Source organism: Cherax quadricarinatus, chromosome 76 (genome assembly GCF_038502225.1).
Source record: "Cherax quadricarinatus isolate ZL_2023a chromosome 76, ASM3850222v1, whole genome shotgun sequence".
NCBI lineage: Eukaryota > Metazoa > Arthropoda > Malacostraca > Decapoda > Parastacidae > Cherax > Cherax quadricarinatus.
Genome location: NC_091367.1, coordinates 5,061,801 through 5,073,904, shown reverse-complemented (window position 1 = coordinate 5,073,904; position 12,104 = coordinate 5,061,801). Strand labels below are relative to the sequence as shown.

General features: G+C 40.3%; 1 protein-coding gene across 3 annotated transcripts in view; it reads right to left on the bottom strand.

Moving 5' to 3' along the window:
- Positions 1-10,708: 10,708 nt before the first annotated feature.
- Positions 10,709-12,104, bottom strand: part of LOC128703694 (glucose dehydrogenase [FAD, quinone]-like) — a 29,189-nt gene continuing 27,793 nt past the window's right edge. The window contains exons 13-15 of one of the 3 annotated variants that reach the window (XR_011394136.1): positions 11,864-12,015; positions 11,018-11,362; positions 10,709-10,976 (exon numbers count right to left, since the gene is read on the bottom strand). Coding sequence is in view for 2 of the 3 variants with exons in the window: in XM_070101187.1 (XP_069957288.1) it covers positions 11,221-11,362; positions 11,864-12,015 (294 nt within the window). In the remaining variant the exon portion in view is untranslated. Of the gene's footprint in view, positions 11,363-11,863; positions 12,016-12,104 lie in introns of all 3 variants that reach the window. The other 2 variants (XM_070101187.1, XM_070101186.1) reach the window with 2 other exon arrangements.

Sequence of the window (12,104 nt, the reverse complement as noted above, 5' to 3'; positions counted from 1 at the left end):
ACACATGTGGAACATTTGGGAATGTTTACTGAGGGAACGTTTGGCCAGCCAGTGGCGTCTTCAGTCCTATACAGAGGAAAACGGTGGAAGATGAAGGGGAGTATGAGGTGATGAGCCTCAGACTGGAATCAATGTGATTCTCTCAAGACTGATGGGCTGAACACATCGACTTCAGGCTGAGGGACTGATCACCTCAAACTCCTTACCTTTCATCATTTTCTCTGTACTGGACTGAAGAAGCCACTGGCTAGCGAAACGTTCCCACAAAGAATCCCAAATGTTGCATAAGTGTATCATTCTCAAACGCTATTGCCTCGGTCTTAAGATAAGGGTACTGTATCTGAACGAAAGTCTCACCGCTGTTATTAAGAAACTTGAAGAAATGTGACGTCTAGAAGGAGGTGTGAGGCTGGTGGCTGATGTTGCTGTTGGTACTACAGAAGTACAAGATACTCTTTTACACCTGAACTACTTCTCAACACTTGAATTTCCCCTTCTTCACTACTGACACAGAATCCTTCCTTCTTGCAAAGGACTGTCCCTCTCTCCTTATACAGGATCCTTCTTTGTTTGCAAAGAACTATCTCTCCTTATACAGGATCCTCCCTCGCTCCTGTCATAGGACTGTGCCTTTTCTCTCCATACACAGGATCCTTCCTTACTCCTTACAAAGGACTGTCTCTCACTCCTTACAGAGGATTCTTCCTTACTCTTGACAGAGGACTGTCCCTCACTCCTCATACAGGATCCTCCCTCCTTTCAAAGGGCTGTTCCTCACTCCTTACAGAGGATCCTTCCTTCACTCCTGACACAGGACTCTTCCCGAGGCGTCCCTACAAGAGACTGACCCACTGAAGGCAGGCGACACTGTTTACTTGCCATAACTCCACCCTCATCCATGACACCATCTGTTTTACGACTTCCGTCTTCACCGCAGACATCCTTGCACTTTTCTCTTAAGAAAACAGACACAGCTGCTACCGTCACACGCCTCCTGTACACCAGCCATCACGCCTCATAGACTCAGGGGGTGACAGAGGTGTGTTTATTCTGTGTAACGCAGGCACGCAATTCACTCGTTAAGTAATAGGATGGCACGTTAAACCCCACCCACACAGGGTGTAGATCAACGTGGGGGCGAGACCCTTACACTGTGTGCCACCCTCTCACTATTTTTTCTTTTTCTTCTTCTTCTTCTTCCTCTTCTTCTTCTTCTTCTTCTTCTTCTTCTTCTTCTTCTTCTTCTTCTTCTTCTTCTTCTTCTTCTTCTTCTTCTTCTTCTTCTTCTTCTTCTTCTTCTTCTTCTTCTTCTTCCCGTGAAAGAAAGCACTGTTTGACTTTACTGAGTTATCCTTGGTAATTTGCACAGAATTTTAAATAAATCTTTACTTGTGTAAGTAATCTGAATAAGAGACGCGTTTACCTACTTATCTGTTGCCTCTTAAGTTGATTTAGGTACAGGTACACATAAGTACAATTACCATACATAGTAACATATATGTGAAACAATAACAGGGAAAGCTGAGTGATAGCTCTAGGCCTTTCGTGTTGCAATCAACACATCATCAGGAGCTTCCAGTGTTGCAAAAATGAGTATGAAGTCCAGGTAGATTCGCTCAGGGGAGCGTCTTTGCTTGGACTTTCTACTCATTTCTCCAACATTGTAAGCTCCTGATGATTTGTTTATTGCAACATGAAAGGCCTAGAACTACCATTCAACTCCCCCCGTGGTTCTTATGTATCTTGTATTGCTTGTTCGCGATTAATGGTAACATATATGTCTAAATTACCCACCAGTATAAACCCCCGAAAAATCATTCAATTATTTCATCTTATTCTCCTTTCATTCACCTCTCTCATCCTTCTCCCTAATCTTCATTACTTCTCCCCTTCATTCTCTCCGTCTTCTAACCATTTGTTTTCACAGCTGAACTGAGAACGAAAAATAACAGCCACCCACTTAGGATTTTTTCTCTCTCTAAATTCCACTTCATTTCGTGTTGTGTGAGGCTCGCGTGCCTCGACTCCCTCACACAACACTCACATATTCCCAGAACTTCGCCTCATATATCCAACCAAGTATGGAACATTTCGCTCGTTCGTGACGGCGAGACATTACCCAATCAACATTGACCTTGAACAGACTACATAACAAAAACAACAGTGCGGTATTCTTGTGTTAAAGGGGACCTTAACGAGGGTAATAAAGACGTATTAAGGGAGACTCGTTAGCGCATACTTGGGGTGATAAGTGTCCTACCCACTTGTTGATTCGTTAAGTGGAGCTCTTTTTTATTAATTAAGCTTTAATGGGTTAAAGCTCTATTGTCTTCGTGGAGCAGCACCAGCTTGGCTCAAGGACGCGCGAGACAGTGACACAAGCTGGCGTAACGAAGCTTAATTTTTTTTTTAGAGACACCTAAAGTCAGTACTTGACCAGCCGTGATATGGTTCGTACGTTGGTTTACGTGAAAGCAGCAGTAACAGCCTGGTTGATCAGGTCTTGATCTACCACGAGGCTTGGTCATGGACTGGGCCGCAGGGGCGTTGATCCCAGGAACCTTCTCCAGCTATACAACGTTTCGCTCTGCGTAGACCTTTATGAAGTCATAACACGTAGAACCTATATATTACACGTAGAACCTATTTACTACACGTAGAACCTATTTACTACTTAGGAACTTCTGTGTTTACATATTCAGATAGGTTTTATCGTGTATTTGTATACATGAATCGAGAACAGTGTGTGTATACTTTGAGAGGCGTGTATACTTGGAGGGTCGTGTATACTTGGTTACGTCGCCTCATTAATGGTATATATATATATATATATATATATATATATATATATATATATATATATATATATATATATATATATATATATATATATATATATATTATTTATTTATTTATTATCACACTGGCCGATTCCCACCAAGGCAGGGTGGCCCGAAAAAGAAAAACTTTCACCATCATTCACTCCATCACTGTCTTGCCAGAAGGGTACTTTACACTACAGTTTTTAAACTGCAACATTAACACCCCTCCTTCACAGTGCAGGCACTGTACTTCCCATCTCCAGGACTCAAGTCCGGCCTGCCGGTTTCCCTGAACCCTTTAAATGTTACTTTGCTCACACTCCAACAGCACGTCAATTATTAAAAACCATTTGTCTCCATTCACTCCTATCAAACACGCTCACACATGCCTGCTGGAAGTCCAAGCCCCTCGAACACAAAACCTCCTTTACCCCTTCCCTCCAACCTTTCCTAGGCCGACCCCTACCCCGCCTTCCTTCCACTACAGACTGATACACTCTTGGAGTCATTCTGTTTCGCTCCATTCTCTCTACATGTCCGCACCACCTCAACAACCCTTCCTCAGCCCTCTGGACAACAGTTTTGGTAATCCCGCACCTCCTCCTAACTTCCAAACTACGAATTCTCTGCATTATACTCACACCACACATTGCTCTCAGACATGACATCTCCACTGCCTCCAGCCTTCTCCTCGCTGCAACATTCATCACCCATGCTTCACACCCATATAAGAGCGTTGGTAAAACTATACTCTCATACATTCCCCTCTTTGCCTCCAAGGACAAAGTTCTTTGTCTCCACAGACTCCTAAGTGCACCACTCACCCTTTTCCCCTCATCAATTCTATGATTCACCTCATCTTTCATAGACCCATCCGCTGACACGTCCACTCCCAAATATCTGAATACATTCACCTCCTCCATACTCTCTCCCTCCAATCTGATATCCAATCTTTCATCACCTAATCTTTTTGTTATCCTCATAACCTTACTCTTTCCTGTATTCACTTTTAATTTTCTTCTTTTGCACACCATACCAAATTCATCCACCAATCTCTGCAACTTCTCTTCAGAATCTCCCAAGAGCACAGTGTCATCAGCAAAGAGCAACTGTGACAACTCCCACTTTATGTGTGATTCTTTATCTTTTAACTCCATGCCTCTTGCCAAGACCCTCTCATTTACTTCTCTTACAACCCCATCTATAAATATATTAAACAACCACGGTGACATCACACATCCTTGTCTAAGGCCTACTTTTACTGGGAAATAATTTCCCTCTTTCCTACATACTCTAACTTGAGCCTCACTATCCTCGTAAAAACTCTTCACTGCTTTCAGTAACCTACCTCCTACACCATACACCTGCAACATCTGCCACATTGCCCCCCTATCCACCCTGTCATACGCCTTTTCCAAATCCATAAATGCCACAAAGACCTCTTTAGCCTTATCTAAATACTGTTCACTTATATGTTTCACTGTAAACACCTGGTCCACACACCCCCTACCTTTCCTAAAGCCTCCTTGTTCATCTGCTATCCTATTCTCCGTCTTACTCTTAATTCTTTCAATAATAACTCTACCATACACTTTACCAGGTATACTCAACAGACTTATTCCCCTATAATTTTTGCACTCTCTTTTGTCCCCTTTGCCTTTATACAAAGGAACTATGCATGCTCTCTGCCAATCCCTAGGTACCTTACCCTCTTCCATACATTTATTAAATAATTGCACCAACCACTCCAAAACTATATCCCCACCTGCTTTTAACATTTCTGTCTGTATCCCATCAATCCCGGCTGCCTTACCCCCTTTCATTTTACCTACTGCCTCACGAACTTCCTCCACACTCACAACTGGCTCTTCCTCACTCCTACAAGATGTTATTCCTCCTTGCCCTATACACGAAATCACAGCTTCCCTATCTTCATCAACATTTAACAATTCCTCAAAATATTCCCTCCATCTTCCCAATACCTCTAACTCTCCATTTAATAACTCTCCTCTCCTATTTTTAACTGACAAATCCATTTGTTCTCTAGGCTTCCTTAACTTGTTAATCTCACTCCAAAACTTTTTCTTATTTTCAACAAAATTTGTTGATAACATCTCACCCACTCTCTCATTTGCTCTCTTTTTACATTGCTTCACCACTCTCTTAACCTCTCTCTTTTTCTCCATATACTCTTCCCTCCTTGCATCACTTCTACTTTGTAAAAACTTCTCATATGCTAACTTTTTCTCCCTTACTACTCTCTTTACATTATCATTCCACCAATCGCTCTACTTCCCTCCTGCACCCACTTTCCTGTAACCACAAACTTCTGCTGAACACTCTAACACTACATTTTTAAACCTACTCCATACCTCTTCTACCCCATTGCCTATGCTCTCATTAGCCCATCTATCCTCCAATAGCTGTTTATATCTTATCCTAACTGCCTCCTCTTTTAGTTTATAAACCTTCACCTCTCTCTTCCCTGAAGCTTCTATTCTCCTTGTATCCCATCTACCTTTTACTCTCATTGTAGCTACAACTAGAAAGTGATCTGATATATCTGTGGCCCTTCTATAAACATGTACATCCTGAAGTCTACTAAACAGTCTTTTATCTACCAATACATAATCAAACAAACTACTGTCATTTCGCCCTGCATCATATCTTGTATACTTATTTATCCTCTTTTTCTTAAAATATGTATTACCTATAACTAAACCCCTTTCTATACAAAGTTCAATCAAAGGGCTCCCATTATCATTTACACCTGGTACCCCAAACTTACCTACCACACCCTCTCTAAAAGTTTCTCCTACTTTAGCATTCAGGTCCCCTACCACAATTAATCTCTCACTTGGTTCAAAGGCTCCTATACATTCACTTAACATCTCCCAAAATCTCTCTCTCTCCTCTACATTCCTCTCTTCTCCAGGTGCATACACGCTTATTATGACCCACTTTTCGCATCCAACCTTTACTTTAATCCACATAATTCTTGAATTTACATTCATATTCTCTTTTCTCCTTCCATAACTGATCCTTCAATATTACTGCTACCCCTTCCTTTGCTCTAACTCTCTCAGATACTCCGGATTTAATCCCATTTATTTCCCCCCACCGAAACTCCCCTACCCCCTTCAGCTTTGTTTCGCTTAGGGCCAGGACATCCAACTTCTTTTCATTCATAACATCAGCAATCATCTGTTTCTTGTCATCCGCACTACATCCACGCACATTTAAGCATCCCAGTTTTATAAAGTTTTTCTTCTTCTCTTTTTTAGTAAATGTCTACAGGAGAAGGGGTTACTAGCCCATTGCTCCCGGCATTTTAGTCGCCCCATACGACACGCATGGCTTACGGAGGAAAGATTCTTTTCCACTTCCCCATGGACAATAGAAGAAATAAAGAAGAACAAGAGCTATTTAGAAAAAGGGGAAAAACCTAGATGTATGTATATATATATGCATGTGCGTGTCTGTGAAGTGTGACCAAAGTGTAAGTAGGAGTAGCAAGATATCCCTGTTATCTAGCGTGTTTATGAGACAGAAAAAGAAAAAGAAATATATATATATATATATATATATATATATATATATATATATATATATATATATATATATATATATATATATATATATATATATATTTTCTCCTACCACCCCCTATATTTTATATATATTTTATTTGAAGACAAAATACATTGACAAAACATTCACAAAAATACGATAGAAAGTAAAACAACATAGGTAACTCAGAGCTACATCTGGAATACTTCGTCCAGCTCCCCGGCGGTGGGCCGCATGCCCAGAATGCTGCAGGCATTTCCTCTCTGGATCGCAACACTGAGTCTCTGAAAGAGGAAGCTGGTCGCCCTGTGGTCCTTGGTTTCTATGATGAGCTTTTCACCCAGCTCTATTAGGAACTTTAGAGCACACTTGCCCCATGCTCCAAGGGTCTCCGACCCTATTGGGATGAAGTTATAGCAAGGGGGAAGGTCTTCATATTTGCGGATCTTCTGGGTCTCCCTGTGGCTGGCAGCTCCACCCCCTTCCACTACGGAGTATGGCAAGTAGGTGTCTGCCAATGTGGCAGCACATGTGTAGTCCCGGACAATCTGCTTTCCATCCTTCCAAGGTAGCATAGTGGCTCCATCAGGACGCTTTTGACTTCCGTCAGACCTCTGCACTTGGGGTTCCAGTTGAGCTGGGCAACGGGCTGTGGCCAGGCTTCTCTTTATGATGTCATTGACCTCCTCATGCCTGGCATATTTCCCTTCTGCTGTGTGACACACGAGACCATGAAGTCCGAATTAATCAGCTGTCGCCCTGCCGCAAATACACCTATGTTCGGTGAGGATGGGGGCGGCTAGGCGAAGAGCAACACCAATCCGAATGGCCTGTGGGTCTAGTCGAGTGCCCAAGGAGGAATTGGGAACAGCTAACAGAAAATCTCCTGAGTGTGGTGCCTTCACTGCCAGGAGACGAGCTTTACTCTTTCCTGAAGCATTGGAGAGCATTATGTTGGCGATTTTTTCCATGATCGGTTTGTCCCAGTGGGACTGTTTGTGCTGTTTGGGAGAAGCTGGTCTACTGGAGGAATCTGTAAGGGTGTCCCACCGAATCGTTGCTTCAGTAAACCTGGGGTCTTGAGCTCCTACCACGTCTCTCAAGAGTTCGGGAACAATCTTCTTGACTAATGCACTAGAGGTGGTACCTCCCTCTATATATATATATATATATATATATATATATATATATATATATATATATATATATATATATATATATGTCGTGCCGAATAGTCAGAACTTGCGATCTTGGCTTAAATAGCAACGCTCATCTTGCCATATAGGACAAGTGAAAATTTGTGTATGCAATAATTTCGCCAAAATCATTCTGAACCTAAGGAAAAAAATATATTTCACTGTGTTTGTTTAGTATTAAATTATTGTAAACGTATTTAAAATATATTTAGTTGGGTTAGGCTAAAATAAATTGCTCTTATTATAATAAGGTTAGGTAAGTTTTCTAAGATTCTTTTGGTGCAAAATTAAAAATTTTTACATTAACATTAATGAAAAAAATATATCTTTAAACATATAAAAGAAAATTTCAGAAAGGACTTAATTTTAAATGAGTTCTTGCTAATTGACCAGTTTTACGTATTCGGCACGACATATATATATATATATATATATATATATATATATATATATATATATATATATATATATATATATATATATATATATATATATATATATATATATATATATATATATATACAAATATAATACTGCGACAGTAACACTGTGATAGATACTGACACTGCTTAACCTATTACATGAAAATACTTAAATGCCTAAAACCGGGATTAAAGTATACTGCCAGTGTATATACACTGGCATACACCTGAGGTTGGTTGGTTAATGGGGTTTGGTATCTATCGACTACAAGGTCATGAAGGCTGCCCATAAGATTTTAACCATCAGACAAGAATACTTTAATACCTAAAATAGGAATTAGAGTAAATTCTCAGCATATATTCACTGAGAAAAATATCCCTCTCAGTGTATATATCCTGTGTTGTACCTGAGGAAGAATAGCCCCTCAGTATTATGTTTCCTTACAGACAAAACTTATCGTTGTCTGCGTATATAATTTTGTTTATAACGAAGGAATTTTTAAATAAAACAATGCAAACGTTTCTTTATATATATTAAATACTTAAAATTAGGGAAATATGGCATAGTGAACAGCAATGTTGATCTGAGAATGAATGATAGGGGGAAATATTGTAATCTAAGTTGAGATTTTTTCATTTGTTAGACGCCGAGGGAATATAATAATGGTATACAATACCGGTAAATTGATAAGTAAGACACATGTGCAGTAGTTAGGAATCTATTCTGAAACATTATGGATTAAAGATACCTAACTCTTATACATGTGTCTTATTAATAGAGGCCGAGGGAAGACTAGGCTAAAATACAATAGTACATGCTGGGAAAACTCCACCATGACCAGACAGTATTTACAGCAAGAACCATGGAGGACATCCTTTATGTGGGGCGCTAAAGCCTTGTGGGCCAGTCAATACAAAAAAAAAAAAAGGCGACTGGTGGAGGCACAATCATGCACCAGTTTTTCCAGTAATTTCAAGACACACTGTATTGACCTACTTTCTCCACTCTATTGGAGGAAAGTTTGAGAAGCCACACTTCAGATACCACATCCTTGTAAAACAGAAACCAGACAACTATAATCAGTTCGTGAAGTAGCGTAATCTTTTTGGCTCTAATACTGAATTCTTAGTTGACAAAAACGTTATATTGAAATGTAGAAGTCGGAAAATGATAAAGAATGTGAACATCTGAGGGAGGAGCAAGTGTATCTTCCTGTTGAGTTTTTATAGGGCTACTGACACCTTACACAGTAAACGAGTAGAGTAAATTCTCACTTAATGTCGTCGATAGGTTCTTGGAAACTGCTACTTTAAGCCATGTAACGTGGCCTTACGCTTTACGCTTCTGCCTTGTCTCAGAGTATTTTTCCTCCTATCTGTTGGTAGCTTTGCAACATTGCATTGCTCCTAACGACGCATGGAGAGTAAGAAAGATCTTGAGCTAAGGATTTCCATCCATGGCTTGTTCTGCAAACAATAACAAATATGGTGGCCTCGTTGAGCGCTTTCATTTATTATACATTTGTATGATTATCTTACCAACGTTATAACGAAACGACGTTATTCAAGATGCTGTACTATATGTTTAATCTCATTGTTGTTACTGTTGATCTTAAGGACTATGACGGTTTATGGTGTATGAACCCTATATAACCCAGTTTTGTTATTGTTGATTTTAAGGGCTATGACAACTCGTGCTGTATGAGCCCTTTATAACCCAGTGTCGTTATTGTTGGCTTAAAGGGCTGTGGCAGCTCGTACCGTATAGGGCCCTACACTTCCTGTTACTCAGATGCCATAAGCACTGACATCAGTTTCCCGAGAAGTAATTAAGATCTATCTAACACCTACCTACTCAGAATACTGCTATTAGAAACCTGAAATGTGAGATTATGTTGATGACATAGATAACTTTACACATCATGGCAGTGATAACACTAAAATGAGGATGATTTGGTAAAAAAAATGATGTACTCATTTTGAAGTTAATTATATACATAGAGAATTTATATACAATAGAGGAAGTTTTCTGTATATACACATTGAAGTTTAGGATAACGAACCTAACATCTATAATATAAATATATATACAATAGGAGTGCAAATGAATTTAGAAAGTGACCCACTAACGTTCACCCATTGAGCTATAGGCATACCAGATTCCAGGCAAACTTAGGTCTATAGTATTTGGCTTTAATGGATTGATCTCTCAATATCACATATACTAAAGTTGATAAGTTACGTAAGAGCATTTTGGTGAAAAAAAAGAAGGACACAAGTTAAAGAAGAAGCTCTTACCTGGACAACGTTTCACTCTCTGTAGAGCTTTATCGAGGCTTGATGAAGCTCTACACAGAGAGAAACGTAGCCCAGATCTAAGCTTGTGCTGCAGCTTGTCTCTATCTTCATACAGTGACATTTTACCCAAGAAGATTTTGGTGTGTAAAACACAAAGAATGTGACAGCTTAAACATAACATGTTAATCAAGAGATGTTAAAATGTTGAGAATTTTCCAGTAATGTTTCATTTTAATGTTAATTTAGGTTATATTAATTTAATCTCTATTGAAGACACCTTTCGTCGTGTAGTTGATAGAGTTTAAACCTGATAAACCAGCCTTCATAACTCGGTGTAATAGAGTATTCAAGTCACAAGTAACAAGGTCACGGGCTCGATTCCCTGGTAAGGTAATACAGGCTAGTGTGTGTGTGTGTGTGTGTGTGTGTGTGTGTGTGTGTGTGTGTGTGTGTGTGTGTGTGTGTGTGTGTGTGTGTGTATGTGTGTTTGTGTGTTATTGAGAAATCCATCCATACGAAGCTTCAAGGCTAGACTATTTCCCAGACATACACACAAAGGTTGCACTGAACACCGTGTGAAAGAGGGAAGGTAGGAAAGGAGGTAGATGGAAGCGTCCTCGTTTAACCTGTTGATTCGTAGCCATGCCTGAAGAACATCCTCGTTTAACCTGTTGATTCGTACCATGCCTGAAGAACATCTTCGTTTAACCTGTTGATTCGTAGCCATGCCTGAAGAACATCCTCGTTTAACCTGTTGATTCGTAGCATGCCTGAAGAACATCTTCGTTTAACCTGTTGATTCGTAGCCATGCCTGAAGAACATCCTCGTTTAACCTGTTGATTCGTAGCATGCCTGAAGAACATCTTCGTTTAACCTGTTGATTCGTAGCCATGCCTGAAGAACGTCCTCGTTTAATCTGTTGCTCCCCACTCATGTTTAAGGAGGTGGGCAGCCTTCTCGGCTATCATGATGATGGCAGCCATAGGGTTGCCCGACACAACCACGGGCATGACAGAAGCGTCCACTACCCTCAAGCCAGACACACCACGCACCCTGGATTGCAAAAAGGGGAAAATAGATGAGTGCAATTGGGTATTGTGTTCCTCCCGATTAGGGAACGGAGGATCGAGTGTGTACACCATCCCTCGTGCTGAAAGATCCACAAAAGTTGAGCGATTGACATTGTTATCAAGGTATTAATGTAGTTAAAGCAGTGATTTGTGTTAATTAAGGGGCTCTTGATGTGTAGAGTTTTATTAAGTCATGATAAACTCTACACAGGGGAATCACAAACTTCAAGTTGTGATCCAACACTCACCCAGAGGATCACAGACTTACTTGAAGTTATGATCCAACACTCACCCAGAGGATCACAGACTTACTTGAAGTTATGATCCAACACTCACCCAGAGGATCACAGACTTACTTGAAGTTGTGATCCAACACTCACCCAGAGGATCACAGACTTACCTGAGGTTATAATCCAACACAATGAGAGGATCACAGACTTACCTGAGGTTATAATCCAACACAATGAGAGGATCACAGACTTACTTGAGGTTATGATCCAATACACTAAAAGGATCAGCATCTGGTCCCATCTTGCAGGTGCCAGCAAAGTGATAGAAGGTGGTAGCCATGTGTAACACAAAGCAGCGCCAGTAAGCGTCACTGCCGAACTCCGTGTCGGAACACGCCTCCAGTGGCTGCAACATTTGTTGCTAATGTTACTAATGTTGCAGTTGTTGCAATGAATCTTATATTAAAACACAGACACACATTATATATATATATA